At 53.8% G+C, this 17,586-nt stretch overlaps 5 protein-coding genes across 5 annotated transcripts; 2 read left to right on the top strand and 3 right to left on the bottom strand.

The window, feature by feature from the left end:
- Positions 1-89: 89 nt before the first annotated feature.
- CLUP02_05526 (BAH domain-containing protein) lies at positions 90-5,330 on the top strand (the record flags this gene model as incomplete). Its single annotated transcript, XM_049284533.1, has 5 exons — positions 90-885; positions 1,008-1,491; positions 1,549-3,406; positions 3,462-3,858; positions 3,910-5,330. The coding sequence occupies 5 exons, from the start codon at positions 90-92 to the stop codon at positions 5,328-5,330; spliced, it is 4,956 nt and encodes a 1,651-aa protein (XP_049141676.1).
- Positions 5,331-5,715: 385 nt separating this feature from the next.
- CLUP02_05525 (cytidine and deoxycytidylate deaminase zinc-binding region) lies at positions 5,716-6,453 on the bottom strand (the record flags this gene model as incomplete). The annotated part of the gene is made up of 5 exons (XM_049284532.1): positions 5,716-5,740; positions 5,825-5,996; positions 6,061-6,154; positions 6,238-6,324; positions 6,382-6,453. 5 exons carry the CDS (start codon positions 6,451-6,453, stop codon positions 5,716-5,718), a joined length of 450 nt encoding a protein of 149 aa, XP_049141675.1.
- A 2,493-nt stretch (positions 6,454-8,946) lies between these two features.
- On the bottom strand, positions 8,947-9,342 carry CLUP02_05524 (uncharacterized protein; the record flags this gene model as incomplete). The annotated part of the gene is made up of 1 exon (XM_049284531.1): positions 8,947-9,342. The coding sequence occupies one exon, from the start codon at positions 9,340-9,342 to the stop codon at positions 8,947-8,949; it is 396 nt and encodes a 131-aa protein (XP_049141674.1).
- A 2,010-nt stretch (positions 9,343-11,352) lies between these two features.
- On the top strand, positions 11,353-15,056 carry CLUP02_05523 (RhoGAP domain-containing protein; the record flags this gene model as incomplete). The annotated part of the gene is made up of 4 exons (XM_049284530.1): positions 11,353-11,703; positions 11,765-12,461; positions 12,520-14,543; positions 14,595-15,056. 4 exons carry the CDS (start codon positions 11,353-11,355, stop codon positions 15,054-15,056), a joined length of 3,534 nt encoding a protein of 1,177 aa, XP_049141673.1.
- A 1,123-nt stretch (positions 15,057-16,179) lies between these two features.
- Positions 16,180-17,431, bottom strand: CLUP02_05522 (3-beta hydroxysteroid dehydrogenase/isomerase; the record flags this gene model as incomplete). Its single annotated transcript, XM_049284529.1, has 2 exons — positions 16,180-16,821; positions 16,943-17,431. The coding sequence occupies 2 exons, from the start codon at positions 17,429-17,431 to the stop codon at positions 16,180-16,182; spliced, it is 1,131 nt and encodes a 376-aa protein (XP_049141672.1).
- Between the last annotated feature and the right edge of the window lie 155 nt (positions 17,432-17,586).

Raw genomic sequence — 17,586 nt, 5'->3', positions numbered from 1 at the left:
GTCGGCCCTCTTGCATCTCGTCACCCGCGGGAAGGGCCCCGACATATTTCATCTCACCTCCCGCCAACGCGCAGCTAGCCACCGCCATCATGGCACAGAAAAACCAAACCGCCAGCAGTTCTGACGACCAATCTGCCAGCGCCACACCGTCTGCACAAGACGCCTCGGATTCCACGCAGCCTGCCACTTCGGGCGCGTCGACATCCAAATCAACATCTGCCGCCCAGAAATTACATCAGACTGAGCTGGACGCCGCCCTTCGCAACGCTCAACCCACGACCAAGTCATCTGCCATGGGCTTGGACCAGTCTTCAAAGGACGCTGCCGCCTTTGAAGCTGCAAACCCTTATGGGACGCGGTCACGAAACCGCACTGGCTCATCGCGCCCAAACTACGCCGAGGACAAGGATCTCGATGTCGACATGTATGATTACGCCCCAGAGAAGAAGGATCAAGAGTCCAAGAAATCGGCGCGTCACAGTAATGTGTCGGCCGCGTCCATCCAGGAGAACGCGCGACCCAACGGCTCAACCCGCAAGGCCCTGCCATCTGACGACACAAAGTCGACCGTCCCTCAGAACGGAGCAAAGGACGTGCAGCCAGCAAATTCCACCCCGACCACGCAAACACCGGCTTCGACAAACTCGACGCAACCCTCAAAAAAGCGCAAGGCTGCTTTACACGCCGCAGCTGCGACTTCTCAGGCTCATGCTTCTGCGACGGCCTCGTCGTCTGGCGCCAGCACAGGGGCATCACGAAAAACGGCGTCGGGTCCTTACGCTAGCTCTTACGCAGAGACGAACATGCTCAGTTTCGAGAACTCCGGTGCAGTCCCCAGAGATGGAAAGTTGGTGGCGGATGACGGTACCGTACTAGCACCCAATGGTAAGACAGCAACAAACCACACACGCACCTTCACGTACCCTCACTCATCATCCTTACGCCTCGTCTCAATTTTTTTCCCTCCTTCTTCCTGGAGAGGATTGTTCGCTGATCTAGATTCACAGACAATGTCTATCTCGTGTGTGAGCCTCCGGGCGAGCCATATTACCTGGGTCGCATCATGGAGTTTCTCCACATGCAGAATAACAGCAAAAAGCCGGTGGATGCACTTCGCATCAATTGGTTCTACCGACCCAAGGATATCGGCAAGAAGGTGAATGACACCCGACTAGTGTTTGCGACGATGCATTCCGATATCAGTCCCTTGACAGCCTTGCGTGGTAAGTGCCACATCCTGCACAAGGCGGAAATTCCCAATATGGACGAATACCGAAAAATTTCGGACAATTTCTGGTACGAAAAATTGTACGACCGCTACATCCAGAAAAATTACGATCTGATCCCTACGTCGACAATTGTGAACGTGCCTGAGAGGGTGAAGAAAGTGCTAGACGAACGCTGGAAATTCGTTATTGTGGAGCAGGGCCGCGGAAAAGAGTTCACTAGTGCGGTGAAGTCCTGCAAGCGATGCAGTGGCTACTGTGCAAGGTTAGTCCGCCCACGCAGCAGTCTCATGGAGAGTTGGGGTCACTAACAGCATTACAGCAATGACTCGGTCGACTGTGCTGTGTGTAAGAAGACATACCACATGAACTGTGTCAGGCCGCCCCTGCTCAAGAAACCCTCCAGAGGCTTCGCTTGGTCCTGCGCTGCTTGTAGTCGTGCGCAGGAACGGAAATTGGAGGCTCGGCATACTCCCAACCCGAACAGTCTCAAGGAAAATGCAGGCGATGCTGATGATGAGGACTTGTACGACGACGATGATGATGAGATGCAAATCGACACCGAACGGACGAGTCCTGCTGAGGACGACGACGCCCATCGTACGGGCACTGCAGAGCAAATCTACCAAGCCAGCCTGTGGCCTTGGCGCTACCTTGGAATGCATTGCAGGCCCGAAGATGCCCTCGATTACGATGACCGAATTTACCCCCGCGCTAGCACTCGCATAGGTCCCAAACATCAAGCGCCCGTGCTTCCTTGGCCCGGCCAGCCTGTACAGTATCAAAAGCCTCTGGAGTTCAAGAGGACAGGGAAGAAAGGGCCCGGGCTATCGAAAGAAGCGCTTGCCGCTCTGGAGGCTGAGAAGATTCGACGTGAGAAGCGTCCTAAGTGGGTTCAAGATGAACCTGCGGGTTATGTGGCGAGAGGAGAAGACGACGACCCTGACGACCCGAACGCCACAGCTACACGCATCTGGTTGCCTCCCCCAGCAACGGAGAAGAATACTGGGTGGGAAGCCAAGCTCGACCGGTACATGAAAAAGGCGGAAGAGTTGACGGCCAAGTTTGGTCTGGCAAAAAACTCGACCAACTTCCACGATATTGCTGTGGCAAAGTACTACAGCAGTGACTTTGATGAAGATCGCGCACTGAAGGCGCTCTCGGAAGTGAACAAGGCGACTTTCAAGGAACCCGATCTGACGGCCACGGAACAGAAGAGGTTCGAGGAAGGTGTCAGCAAGTACGGATCCGAGCTTTATCTCGTCAAGCGACACGTCAAGACTCTTTCGCCTGGAGAGATTGTACGATATTACTACAACTGGAAGAAGACCCCGCAAGGCAAACAGATCTGGGGAAATTTCCAGAACAGAAAAAGCAAGAAGGAAGCCAAGAAGGCAGAGGTTGCTGCAAGCAAGTTGCAGGACGATATCGCCGATGATGCAGACGACTCTGCATTCGATTGCGAGAAGGCGGCAAGCAAGAAGAAGAGTTTCGTGTGCAAGTTCTGCCACACCAAATATTCCAGGCAATGGAGGCGAGCTCCCAATGCATCGGGAACACCTGTCAGCGAGGGCAAGAATTCCACCAAGGACAAAGGCCAGTACATCAATGCTCTTTGTCGCAGATGCGCGGAGCTCTGGCGGCGCTACGGCATTCAATGGGAAGAAATGGATGAGGTCGCCAAAAAGATCGCTCAAGCAGGTGGTCGAGCCTGGAAGAAAAGACAGGACGAGGAACTCCTCAAAGAGCTTGAGGCAGCTAAGGAAATGCATACTTACTGGAACACCCCTCCGCCGGCCATCGCTCCAGAGCCGGTTGTGGCAGTTTCAGCGGCACCTTCGAGCGAACCTCCGCGGAAGAAGCTCAAGGGATCAGCCCCAGAGAGAGACTCAGAGTCGCTCGCCTCAGACTCAGCTCCTGCTGCCGCTCCACCGAAGAAGAAGGAAAAGGCGGTCGAGAAAGAGAAACCAGCGCCTCCACCAGTTCCAGAAATCCCGAAGCCCAAGACTATGCCTTGCGCAATTTGCAACCAGTTGGAGCCCTTGGGAGATCAGCATCTGTCGTGTAAGGAATGCAGACTGACAGTCCACCGCAACTGTTATGGAGTTGTCGACAACAGGCACCCTGGCAAGTGGACCTGCGATATGTGCGCCAATGACAAGAGCCCACAGGTTTCGATCGTAAGTGGTTTACCGCCCTTGACTAATCTCGTTTCATATGCTGACTTCTGGATAGCAATACAAGTGTGTCTTGTGCCCGATTGAGCATACTGAGCATGACTTCGTTGAGCAGCCTAAGATCTCTACTTCCAAGAAGAAATCAGAGAAGGAAAAGGAGCGCGAGAGAGTGGAACGAGAGCAGGCACAAAAGGCTGCCGACTACTACAAGAAAAAGCAGGAGGATGCCAATCGCCCAGTCAACCCCAGGGAGCCTTTGAAACGGACCGCAGACAACAACTGGGTCCATGTCACCTGTGCTGTTTGGACACCTGAGGTCAAGTTTGGCAATGCTAAGGCATTGAGTCCATCTGAGGGCATTCCTTCTATCCCTCGTGCCAGGTACGATGAGGTTTGCTTGGCCTGCAACCACAAAGGTGGTGCTTGCATTACTTGCCATTACTGCCGAGACCCTCGTAAGTACTGCTCATTCAACTTCTTGGATGCCTACTAATCGCTATTCCCAGTTCATGTTGAATGCGCTCGCCAAAAGGGTTATCTCCTCGGCTTTGACATCACCCCTGTAAAGGGGTCTCGCCGTGACCAGTTCAATCTCGTCACCATTAATGGCGAAACTGGTGTCATGTCCGCCACAGTGTGGTGCAAGGAGCACGTTCCAACAAAGAGCGTTATTCATCAGATGCACGACATTGTTGACGAGGATGGCCTCACTGCTCTACAGTACTATGTGCAGAGCTACAAGCAGGCAGATCTCACCTTGACTGGCACAGTCAGAAAGGCCAACCTGATGACGAATGCTGCGAAGATGGGAGGTGTTCCTGTGACGCCAAGCACTCGGCGAGCATCAACCACCACTGCACCTTCTAACGTTGTTTCTCAGAGTGTGAACAGCGAAACCCCGAGCACTCACCAAGCAGGAGAGAAGATATGCATTACCTGTGGCATCGACGTCGCTCTCAAGTGGTGGCCCATTGAAAACTCCGATGAGCGGGAACTCACCAATGGTCATTACGGAAGCCTTGGCTCAGAAGCTCAGAAGTTTGTCGAGCAGAGAAAGTTCCAGTGTCACAAGTGCCGCAAATTGAAGAGGAAGCCGGTTCCCCATGCACCCAAAGAACCATCTCCAGTCATCGAGGCTGCTGCGAGGTTGGTACCACCTCCACCTTTACCGGTTGTCCCCGCACATCACGCTCTCGCAGCACCTCCTCCGCCCTTGAGGAGCCCACCAACGACCGGCGCAGAGGCCAGAGCTCGAAGCCTCTCTTCATATGCCTGGGTTGCTCCGGCACCTCCTCCACAGCCGTCTGCCTCCCAGCCTGCAGCTCCGCATCCAGCGCCTGTGCCTGTGCCCGTGCCGCCGCCAGTTCAGGCTGCTGCCGCACCACCGCCGCCAAACCCGGCTCCAGCTCCTCACCAAGCTCCGGGTCCCTATGGCCCTCCTCCGGCACCAAGATACGAGTGGAACAGTCGCCCACCTCCACGTCATGGATCGCCACCACAGCGTCCTATTTTCCAGCCGTTGGCTAACCTACGTCCTCCGCCAATGATTCCAATGTCGATGGCCCCTACACCACCATCCGGTCCCAATGGACATATCGGCCAGCCTGTGCATCACGGAATGCCGCCTTCGCCGCTGATGGCGGGGCCCATGTCTCATGGATCCCATGGCCCACACGCACCGCCCTATGTGCATCCTTATCGGCAACCTCCTCACGGATCACCTCACGGCCTACCAAATGGCGGGCCTCAGCCTAGAGGCCCCGATGCGTTCGCTCAGGGACTTCTTCCGCAGCGTTCACCATACGGAAGTCCCCCAGCTCATGATGCCGGAGGTCCGCTGAGGACACCCGGCATGCGCCCTTCCAACGAGCCGCCTCGACCCGCGGGAGCGAGCACTAGTCCTTCTCTACGCAACTTGCTCTCTTGAGAGACTACGGCATGTTTCTTTCATTTTGCGACTTTGGGGAGTTTTGGAAGATGGTATGAGGTATAAGGAATGGTTGAAGTCCAGGGCCGGAGAGCAGAAACTCCCGCCCCGCTAGTGTAGATTATGCATTTCGTTCAAGCGCGAAAGAAAAACTTGTGTCAAGGTACAGACACGTTGTCTTGTGATAGCAACTGGCTGCACCGGGGAGGCTGGCGGAACGGGATGGGTTCCTTGTGCCAAGGGCGGTTGCTAGATGTCCTAGTGTTGAATAAAGCAAGTTCTCGAGTAAAGCTGTAGCTCAAGGCTCTGGTAGCCAACATAATGCGTGATACGTTGTCAAACGCTCACTACCTATACATACGTTGTCCACCTTTGGCTATTTACTTCATTCCTCCCCAATATCCTCGTTCCTGGCTTGGTCAGTATTTTTCTCTCGAGGTGCTTTAATGGCAAGATGTGCCGTCCGGTTGGCAGGGGACGGGCATCTTCCTTACCAGACTTCAGGCTTTTCAGCAATAAACTTGTCCATGAGAGCCTTGCATTCTGCGCTATCGACGACGATGACCTCCACGCCGCGCTGCTTGAGGTACTCCTCGCCGCCGAGGAAGGTCTTGTTCTCGCCGATGACGACGCGAGAGATGCCATAGAGCAGACAGGCTCCGGTGCCTGGTGGAAGAGGTTGAGAACCGGGTTCAGCATTCAGAGGGGAAGAGAGGGGAGGGAGACTCACACATGTCGCAGGGGGAAAGAGTCGTGTACATTGTGCTGCCCTTGTATGCCTTTCCGGGCAGACGTCCTGAGTTGAAGAGGGCGTCGGTTTCGCCCTAGTGTCCAGAGCCGTTTGAGTTTTTGATACGATTTGTGATTGGGGGAAGGGGGGTTTCATCGGAAGACTTGTTTGACTTACATGGTGAATAGCCGAGCCCATCTGGACGCGGCGGTTGTGGCCGCGGCCGAGGAGCTTGCCGTCTGCGGAGACGAGGGCGGCTCCGATCTGGGGTCGGGTTAGGGGTCGTACGTCTTCCCCGGATGGCGATGAGTTTTAACGTACCGGGACGCCGCCCTCTGAGGCGCCGGTCTTGGCTTCCTCGATTGCGATCGCGAAACCTTCTGTGTCGTTCATATTGCTGCCGTTGGGAAACTGGGTGGCAAGGTTGTCAGTTGAGAGGTGGGTGGATGGAAGCGAACGAAGTGGGGGCGGGGTTACTTTGGGATTGTTTGGTATTGGAAGGGAAAGGGTCTCACGTTTGAGTTGGGATTGATCAGGACGAGAGTTTGCCGCAACTCTTGCTCAGCAAAGCAGGAAAATAGTGTCTAGTACAAAGGACGCTAGAGCCGTGTTGCTGAGTGTGCTTTTGAGTACGATAGAGACTTTGGTGGCGAAGATAGGGGTGGCGTATGAGATGGTTTGATTTGGGAGGGTCCTTATCGGTGTACTCCACTTGGTGATGATGGGTTACGAAAATCACCAGATTGATGGGCATCAAGGCCTTCGAAACTGTGAGATGGGAGGAATTTACTTGGGAGCGTTGGAGAGGACTTGGGCTCGTTGTGTTGATGAGTTGTTGCAACGCGGGGGTGAAGTCGGACGTGTGTGCGGTCGTAGCTCCAGCGCGGGATAACCAGTCGGCAAGATGTCTACGCGCGCGAGTAATAAACGCGTCAATTAGCAATTATATAGTCGGTTGATCGAAAAGCATTGATGTGGGACTTTGAGTTAGTGTAGTTCCGTAACTAAACATATTCAAGTTGGGTCTACCCCGTCTGTCTTCACTCTCTGTATCTCCGGGACAAGCGCTCTGGTTCCAGAGGATGGTGTGTTTACGAGACTATGCCACGTTGAGTTCGCTGCATGGTCAACACGATACCCGAAAGCTTCGATGGTGGATATCAGCCTCTTTCTCTCTCTCACTTATCCTGTGTGCGCTGGAATATTCACAAAATGCTTCAAGAGATATCGGGTTGGAAGTAGTTGGAGCCTTTTGCCTTCGGCTTAGGACGTCTCTCACCGAATGAAATGTGTCAAACTCACGCCGAATGACCGACTACGTCAAATCAGTCATGTTAGATGATAGACTCATTGTAAAATTAGGGTGGTGAGAAGGGGTGAAATTAGTTCTCACTTGCGGAAACCCACTCGGCCGATGAGGCCATTTCAACTCTGGTCATCTCGCCTTGTCAAGATCATCCATCCTAGGGAGCAAGTTGCAGCAACATGAATAGAATCAGCTCGTCATGTTAAAGAGATTGAAAATGGCCACGATTGGTCCCTCAACTACGAGCCTCCGAACGTGATGACCATAGAAGGCATTTGCGACGGTCTCATTCTAGGGGTAGCGTACCTCTTGAGTGAGTCGTGCCTTGACACATTTGACAGCAAACCGCCAGGTCTGTCCACAAGGAAATGCGGAACTAGGCAATAATGGGGCAGATCAAGCTCATACTCTAACGTAAAGAGTTTGATATGACTGTGGCAAAGAATGCCACTCTGAAAACCGTCAGAAGGGCATAGATAGCGCAGATGTTCAATGAATACATCACGATACTTGGCACCGGGACTTCTGCAGTCGTATCTTATGGAACGATGCTGGATTGAGCACTTAGCCCATAAGAGAACAAGGCATAACATTTCTGGAAGAGCCCGAGATAGACTATAGTCATAGGTAGTGTTACCTAAAAAAGCTCAGATGGTACATCCAGCAGATGAAATTAAGCGAAAGTGATACCTAGCTGCATCACCATGTCAGCTCAACCCATGTTCCTCTGTCACGCTGGGAAGCTGAGTCGTAGATTCTCATGTACACAGACCACGATATCACTTGAGCCAACCTATTCACCTAATAACCGAAAACCAGACGTTTGTACGGCGCATAGGTCGCTGTAGCTTGTTAATAGCTGTTCGGACCGTAGCACCGGTCGAACTATCGGACGACGCAAAGCAACGGGTAAGCAAGACCACAGTCTGGACCAAGCATATTTTGCAGCTACAGGTGGCTGGCTAGGCATCACATAAATTGTCTTCTCTGAATACGACGCAGGGCAAGATGAGAGGCAAGGACGTGGCTGAAGATGCAAACATATTTTCGGATAGCGCAAGATGCATAAGAGACTGATGTAGCAGTCAGAAGTGATCTGACTGAGGTTGAATAAGTAAAGGGGGTTGAAAAAGACCAGCACGCTTGTGAGAAGAAGCCGGTGAACAAGTTCCGAGACCGAGTGAGGTCCCTGGTCTCGTCCCGAGGCTCACGATGAGTCGTTAGATGGGTGGAGCAGGCCCGTTGGGATCAGCAGATTACATACGACGGCAATGTTACTTTAGATCAACCTTTCCCGAAGCTTGCATCGGCGTTTATCTAAAGTAAACTCGTATATCCAAATTTTGGTGGAGCCCCGTTTCGAGATCATCCCAAGGAGGGAGGTGGCCGAAGATCAGCCAGATCCACGTGATGTTGCAGGTGATTGGACGCTTTTTCCCCCTTGCGATGTTTACCACAGCTTTCTTAAAGGCAACCTGGCTTAATTGATATTGTGACTTTCTCTTATTGAGGAATTGGTTGACTGCCATCATCGGACTTGAAAATCAAGGTTTTGTACTGTAAAAAGGTGCCTTGGTGTCTTATGTAAGAAACTTTGGGGGTAAGGTTTCGACAGGAAGGCAACGTCTCGCGTCCCGGGTCAGATTGTCTGCTCCTGACCTCGTTCCTGCTCGGCCAAGCGCCCAAAAATGCTGTGAAGCCCCTCCTCCTTCTCCGCTGCGCGGGCATCTTTGCGGTGGACCGTGCACCGACGTCAACTTGATTCCTCGGCTGAAGCGCCAATGGGGGCAAAGGTATGGTATCCACACGCTCGTCCTGGCAGGAGCATTGCAATTCCACTGTAAATAGCATTGGATCCCCATCATCATCACGGGTTCCCTTTCCATGTCCAGTGAGGACGAGACAGACTTGTCCCGTTCTCCGCTGGGAGAAGAGGGGGGACGCCCAATGAAAGCCCCCCTGGCAAGGCATTGCATGGCAGACGGCTTCTGCTGCCAGGTGCTGCTGGCTGTTCTACTTGGATAACTTCCCCTCGTGAGAGATTGCCTGACAGGTATTCATCCACGGTACAGACAGAGGACTCACCGTCTTAATTGGGCTGGGAAGGTGGGAGAGGGCGGAAGTGCCACCATGCAGGTGCAGGCTCAATAAGGTACCTACAAATAGGTATGGGCAGCAAAGCCCAACGCCGATGACTTGAAGGCCAAACATGTTGTCACCTTCGTTCTCATTGGCCGGGGGTATCTTAATCTGTACATCACGTACTGCGTAGGTAAGCCGTCGTATCTTTCGTTCCAGACAGACTGGGGAGGCTTGAAGGAAGGAGGTGGGCAAAATAAAAAAAGAAGTCATCCTCAGGGACGCCACAAGCCAGCGTCTCTGAAGAACCCAAACAGTGCATAGAGATGATGATCCCCAGTGTTAGCGCCTTACGGCAGTGAGGAGTAATTTGGGTATCCGAAGGAGGAAGGGACGGGAAGGTACCTTACACTTTCCGTAGTGTGGCGTGCCTGACTTCCTGCGTGCCTGGGTGCTGGCTTTTCGTAACGTAAGGAACCTCCCATGCACTTTGGGTACCTGCCTGAAGGTAATACCCAAGGTTAGGTAAGAAACCTGACCCAGTCTCACTCTCTCGCCCTCTCTCGGCTCTCCCATTCCTTGCCCGCCCAGCTCTCACTCCGCTCTGTCTTGCTCGCCTTACCGCTCGCTGCCCTCCACTGCCTTAGGTACTTACCTTCCACCCGCACAAACCACACCACACAAGAAGCAGGCACGGTAACAGTGCACACCACTTACCTCACTTTTGGCGACTCATATCCGTACCTTTTACCTACGTACCTACGTAGGTACCTCATCTTCCCATACAAACCTTGCCTTACTTTCTTCCTCCCGAGGTACCTTTTCTGCGTGCTCAAGGCTTAAGGTACGGACAAACAAAACGCAAGAGAATAAGAAAAAAAACGATAGAGGGTTTGGATTCTCTTGCCCATTTATTTACCTTCACATCACCCACATCTGCACCCACAGTACAGCCCGGCCCTGGGATTCGCCCATCTTTTTGGGTGCAGCCGATCAAGCCCACACTAAATCTCCCTACGGCCAGCAACGAACGCCTCACAACAAAACCACCACCGCGCCTTCGCCCACACTCCTTTGATCATCCTCGACCCGGCCCCTTTTTTCCTTTTCTCCAGCCGGTGTTGGTGCTGGACTTTGGACTGCGACCACTACCACTACGTATACGACGCCCAGGACAGGACGTTTCTAGGTTTTACCTATTTTCCCCCTCCCGCATCACATAGCCTTGCATTACTACTGTGGTCCGCCCTTGTGTGGTTTTTTTTCCCTTCTCAATCTCATTTCCGCCTTCCTTTCTTCGGACGAGACGAGACGAGAGACGAAAGTGTTCGGTCGGTCGCTGGCAGCATTTCAGCTCCTGCTCCAAACGTCGCCCTGTCGCTGCTGGGCTGCTCCACTACCACAAGCCAACAACCTAACCTCGACGACCCCGACCCATTCTCCCCGACCCTCTTCTCACCCACGCCCTCACTCTCACCCTGACCCCCGACTATTCGTACTCGACCGACTCCCAATCCCAATCCCAACCCCGACTACCACTACTTTCACCACCACCATCCCCTTCAGGCCAGCGCCTGCGACGTGGCTACCCGTCTCCTGCCAGTCTCGCGAGTACCTGACGGCCGTTACCCGAATTATTTACTATCGCCCAGCACGATACCGCCGCCGTGCGACGACGACCCTTTTCTTCAATTCTCGACCCCAGTACATACCTACCTACCCATTCCACCACGACCACCCCCCGGCATTTTCGCAGCCCAGCTGATGCCGACCGATAATTTCCTGGCAACTTCCACCTCCGACACTCAAGGCTGACGGGCCGCTTTCCAATCCATCCCGCCCTACCAGTGAAGAGTCGCAATCGAACACACCACGCGCAGACAAGACGACGCAAACATTACTGCACCATGGCGTCGGATTACGATCATGGGGCGCCGGACGACCGCTTGCAAGCCCACCCCGCCGCCACCCCTATGGAACCTGGTTATCCCGGTGATGGAGTCTGGCAGAACGGAGGAAGGAGAACTCCCGAAAGAAATTACCGCTCACAACAGCCCTCACGTTCACCCGGTCCCAGAACACCTGGTCGAGAGGGCGACTCAAGGCGGAGCGGTGAACGCAGTAGATCCAAAGGAAGAGGAGGTGGGCGGTCAGCCAGCGGTCAACAGAGGACCTGCAAGAAGTGTGGAGAGCCTCTCACCGGCCAATTCGTTCGCGCACTGGACGGAACCTTTCACTTGGATTGCTTCAAGTGTCGTGTACGTCTTCAGAATATCCCCTGTCCTTCCCTAATTGTTCTAACCCGGATTTTACCACCAGGATTGCGGCCAGATTGTAGCCTCCAAGTTCTTCCCCGTCGATGATGAAGGTGGTGAAGGACAGTATCCTCTGTGCGAGACAGACTACTTCCGCCGGCTGGGTTTGCTTTGTTTCCAGTGCGGCGGCGCCCTTCGAGGCTCCTACATCACCGCTCTCGACCGAAAGTATCACGTCGACCATTTCACATGCTCCCTGTGTCCCACGGTCTTTGGCGCGCAGGACAGCTACTACGAGCACGATGGCAACGTGTATTGTCACTACCACTACTCTACGCAGTTTGCGCAAAGATGCAATGGCTGCCAGACTGCAATCCTCAAGCAGTTTGTGGAAATTTACAGGAACGGCCAGAACCAGCACTGGCATCCCGAGTGTTACATGATCCACAAGTTTTGGAACGTGCGACTTACGCAGCCGAGTGACCCCTCCGAATTACCTCAGGAGACCGACGACCCCGCGATGCGCGACATCATTAGAGAGGAGGAAGAGCGCATGGAGGAGAAGGTCTACCGTATTTGGAGCGTCCTGTCAACTTTCGAGGAGTCGTCCGCAGCATGCATCTCCGATATGCTCCTCCACGTGAGCAACGGCGCCTATGTCGACGGTGTGCTGGTCGCCAAGAAGTTCATCTGGCACGTTGAGATCTTGTTCCAGTCTGCTGATCGCCTGGACTACTCCATGGATCAACTGAAGCTCAAGGGTGAGCTTTGAATAGCCATACTCTCAGATCACGTTCTTCGCTAACAGCCCAGAAATAGGATTGTCGTACGGTCGTGAGGCCAAGCTTCTGTGCAAAAAGATAGTATCTTTCTTCTCGCTGCTGTCCAAGACCCAGGACACGGGAGCCCGCAAGCTTGGCGTCACTCAGGAGTTATTGTCCCTAGTCACAGGTCTTGCTCACTATCTCAAGCTTCTCATTCGAATCTGTCTGCAGGGAGCGTTACGCCTTGAGAAGGAGTCTAAGAGCTCCGACGGCATTTATCAGTTCCTGGATGACCTGAGCGAACTGGACAGCGTAAAGCCCGACGACAACACTCTACAGGCTATTGCGGGCAACTCGCGCCTTTCGGCGAAGGATTCTGATCACTGTGCACTCTGCAATAAGTCTGTCGAAGACGAGTGCGCAAAGAACTCCGACCGGCGATGGCACATTGCCTGCGTCAGCTGCTCACGTTGCACAAGAGACATCGGTCGCAAGCTGGAAGATGCTCGCTACAATGCCTTTGACAAGAAGATCTACTGCAACAACTGCATCGGCGCCAACGGTGATGATATGCCGCCTTTTGAGCATGTCACCAAGCTCCAGCAGTACGTTTTCTTGTTGAAGGTGGCGCTCGCGCGGTTGTTGGACATCCTGCGAAGCAATGGCGCTTTGCCTCGGCAAAACGATGACCAGAACTCGGATGGTTATGGTCCAGGCGAGGGTGCCCGAACTTTGGCTCCCGGAGAAGCACCCTACCTAAACTCAGACAACCGCTCGAAGTCGTACGCTGGAGATCAACGGGAGCACAATCGCGAGTCTTCCTACGAGAACACGCTGAATGATGTTCGCCGATTGAGAAGTACTCGTCTCGACAAGCATTTGTCTTCAAGCTTTCGCAAGGCCAGAACGTCGCGCATCATGGACGGGCCTGAGGGACGTAGCGTTCGCCCAGGATCCGCGGGCGAGGACTTAGGCCGCGCTGATGGGGACCTCCATATTCTCGAGGAACGAAGAGGCCCAAACGACGAAGGCACAACGGACAAAATGTTCAACCACCAAGACGCTCTGACGCTGGATGATATCCCGCGAATCGTTGCTGCCGAACAAGTCAAAGAGCAACAATATAAGCCCAACCGCCAGGAACTCTTCCGGTCCCCCGCAACCGACCCCATGGGACATCAAAGATCGCAGTCGGCAGGTAGAGAGGCTGAGTTGCGCATGGGCGATGCGATGCCTCAGCGTCTGGGACGGAAGTACTTTTCGGAGCTCTCGGGATTGGAGTACTTTATCGTGCGCCACCTGGCAGTCTTGACTCTGGCGCCTGCCGTTGAGAACGAATTCCCTCTGGAAGAGTTATTGAGCTTTATCGAGTCGAGAAAGCAGCCCACGTTCTGGAAAAACTTGGGCAAGGCCTTCAAGAACGACCGGCCGAAGAATGTCAAGAAGAAGGGCATTTTCGGAGTACCCTTGGACGTCATCATTGACAAGGATGGCGCCGAGTCAACAGACGGTGTAGGCCCCGGAACACTCAAGATTCCTGCAATTATTGACGACCTCATCTCATCCATGAGAAAAATGGATCTTTCCGTTGAGGGTGTTTTCCGAAAGAACGGCAACATCAAAAAGCTGTCTGAGCTCTGCGAAAGAATCGACCGGGAAGGCTGCGACAGCATTAGCTTCATGGACCAGCCTGTTGTACAGGTTGCCGCTTTGTTGAAGCGCTATTTGCGTGAGCTGCCCGATCCACTCTTGACTTTCAAGCTCCAGAAGCTCTGGATTTCTGTCGCCAAGATTCAGGACGATGCAAAGCGCAAGTCGTATCTGCACCTCATCTGCTGTCTCTTGCCCAAGGCTCACCGAGACTGCTTGGAGATTCTGTTCTGCTTTTTGAAGTGGGCCGGATCCTTCCATCAAGTGGATGAGGAAGCCGGATCTAGGATGGACATCAAGAATCTGGCAACCGTTATTGCACCGAACATTCTTTACAACAGCAACAAAGCGCCCGCACTGGACAGCGACCCCATGTTCGCCATTGTCGCCGTGAACGATATGATCACGTCTATCGAAGAAATGTGCCTGGTAAGATTGCTGTCCCGTCATCAGACATTTCGCAATACTAATTAGTTGTAGGTTCCCGACGAGCTTATGGAAATGGTCAACGATCCATTCGTGTTTGGCAACACTGCCGATCTCACTACAAAGGACATCCTCAAGCGTTACCAGGACCGCATGGGTCAAAGACCAGGGTTGGGCGAAGTTAATGAGGTCTTTAACAGACCAGATAACTCATCCCGGCCCCCTCCCCGAAGGGTTGAGACTGACCCCGCTCTGTGGCAACAACAAGAGAGCAGCGTTCGCACTGTGCAGGAACCGCCCATGCCCATTCCTCCTTTCAACCAACCCAATCCTGGTACACCACCCCAAAGATGGCGGCCACATGAAGAAAATGGCCACCCTTCACCCTATGGTGGAAGCCAGTATGAGCATTCAGACACCGAAGGCCCTTCGGAAGCTCAAAAGAGAGAATGGCGCCAGTCGGGTGGGGTTTGGGGAAGACAGAACAGCGGTGTTGGCGTAGGTGGAAACACATAATCCAACCAAACCAAACCGCAACAGCAAAACTACACACATATCGAAGAGTGATTTCCTACGAGGCTCACATCACTTGCTACGCATTCTATTGGGACTGCGATTTGGGGTTTCGGAGAGTCACATATCCATGCATTGTTGGCGGCGTTCCCAACCGTTTTTCATCAAAAGGACAAAAGACTTTTCTTTTGTTCAGCTACTCAACTCACGACAAGGCGGCATGAATGATTTTTGTATTTCTTTTCAAAGTTCTCTTCCAACACTTTGTCAAACCCTCTGCTTCTTGGCTTCTCCGAGAGTGAAGCATCGGATCGATATGGAATGAGGCATCCTAACGGTCTGCTGGTGTTCCTTCGCACAAATTACGATCCTGTCGTCTACTGGAAAGGGGGGGAAAGAGGACTGGTGGTCTTGGTTTGACCCTGGCTTGTTTGGAGTAAAGGCCCTATGCCCATTGACTTGTCGATGGGTGATACCGGTCTGGTTTGATTGGTATGTCTCGAGCTGGACAGCTAGCCTCGTTTCTTCTTGGCTTGCGCGAGAGACCTAGTATAGCTTCGCTTCTTTTGTTGAAAGAGGGAGATATCGGATTACATTTGTGAGATGATCTGGAGCCAGGGGGAAGGGAGGAGGCCGAATAGTGCGCCACGTTTGCGCGCATCTCGAGAAAGGGGTCGGGAGGAATGGGGAAACCTCGTCCATTGTTCGCCTTTGAAAGACGCTCCTCCGTGTAGCTATGGATGGAGTAAAAGGGCCACCTAGGTAGTTCCGCCAACGCGAATAGGACAGGCCAAGCATTGCCTGCAGGTTTTCTCCAACTATTGCCTCTGAATATGTGTGCAAACATGTTGCTGCTCGCGTGTCCTACAATCATGTTTCACAGCCCATTCGCAACGCCTGCTTACACGCATAGAAAGGCAAAGAATACGGCCTGATATATGTTGCTCTTGCTCATGATGTGGCCGCTTATTGGCCGTTTATTAGTTCCCTCTGGCATTGAGGGGTTGTTTATGTATATATACGATGAAAAATCTCTGAAAACTTTTTTTTTCAACATGAAGGTCTCATATCCCTAAAACACCACCGTCCTTCATCATAACCATCATCGCCTTTGTAACAGCGTCCTTCATGCCTTGACGCTCACCTTGCCAGCCTTCTCCTGGTCGAGGAACCACTGCACGCCCCTCTTGATGCCGTCGTCAAGGCCGACAATGGGTCGGTACCCGAGGAGGCGCTTGGCCTTGCTGATGTTGTAGTAGCGCGTCATGCAGCTGTAGATGCAGCGCTGGCGGTTGAAGATGGGCGGCTTGCCGATGATGGCGAAGAAGATTTCGGAGCAGAAGCCCAGCGCGATGCCGAACTCGCGGGAGATCTTCCAGGCGTGGTCGGTGCCCTTGTCGGAGCCGGCGGCGCGCCAGATTGCGCGGGCGAAATCCCAAAAGTAGATGGGGCTGTCGTTTGTGACGAGGAAGGCCTCGCCGTCGACCTTTTCGTGGTCGAGGGGCGTGATGGAGGAGGCGGCGGTCGCGAGGAGGAGGCGGGCGGCGAGGAGGTGGGCGTGGGCGACGTTGCCGACGTAGGTGAAGTCGAAGAGGTTGTCGTTGTCGCCGAGCTGCACGCCCGTCTTGCCCTCGCGGTAGATCTTGACCATTTGGTGCGTCACCATGGTGTCGCCCTCGCCGAAGATGCCCGCGGGGCGGATGGCGGATGTGAGGAGGGGGTAGGGGTCTTGGCGGTTTGCCTCGAGGACCAATTCTTCTGCGGCGGCCTACGGATGGTCACATGTCAGTCATTGGTAACGCAACAACACGTGAAGGAGAAGAGCAGGAGATTGGCCATCGCATTATAAGAGCAATGGAGCGTGGGAATTCGTAGGCTGGCGTGCGCACCTTGGTCTCGGAGTAATACTCCGTCTGCAGTTCGCCGCGGATGACGGGCCAACGCTCGTCGGCATTGATGAGGTCGGTGGCATTGTCGCTAATGATACTCGCGGAAGACGTGTAGACGAGAGCCTTTACGGAGGCGGCCTGGCAGGCAGCGATGATGGAAGCGGTGCCGTCGACGTTGACCTTGCGGAAGAGATCCTTTGCGATGGCGCTGTCGCCCTGGGGCGCGGGAGAGGCGGTGTGGACGACGACGTCGGGTTTAACGTTCTCGAAGAGGGACTTGATCTTGTCTACGTCGGTGATGTCCGCCTCGTGGTAGTTGGCTTTGGGGTTGCGGTTGTTGGCGCAGCGGAGATCTACAACGTCGACGGATGCGACGGCCCAGCGGTCGCCGGCCAGGAGTTGGTTGACCACGTGGTGGCCGAGGAAGCCGTTGCCGCCGACGACGAGGACCTTGCCCAGGTTGGGGGGCGTGGTGGGCTTTGCAGACATGTTCGCGGCGCTGCTGGTTTTTGGGTGGGAGAGAGGGTGGTCGTTGGGGTGTTATCACGGGCTGAGGTGGAGGAGTTGGAGGAGGCTCTGGGAAAGGAGAATTAATTGGCGTGGTCTGTTGTCTCTGGTCCCTTGAACTGAGGATTTCTGGGGTA

The sequence above is a fragment of the Colletotrichum lupini genome, chromosome 3 (assembly GCF_023278565.1).
Source record: "Colletotrichum lupini chromosome 3, complete sequence".
In the NCBI taxonomy this organism is placed as follows: domain Eukaryota; kingdom Fungi; phylum Ascomycota; class Sordariomycetes; order Glomerellales; family Glomerellaceae; genus Colletotrichum; species Colletotrichum lupini.
The sequence above is the reverse complement of the archived record's forward strand: the minus strand, read 5'-3'. Positions and strand labels throughout refer to the sequence as shown.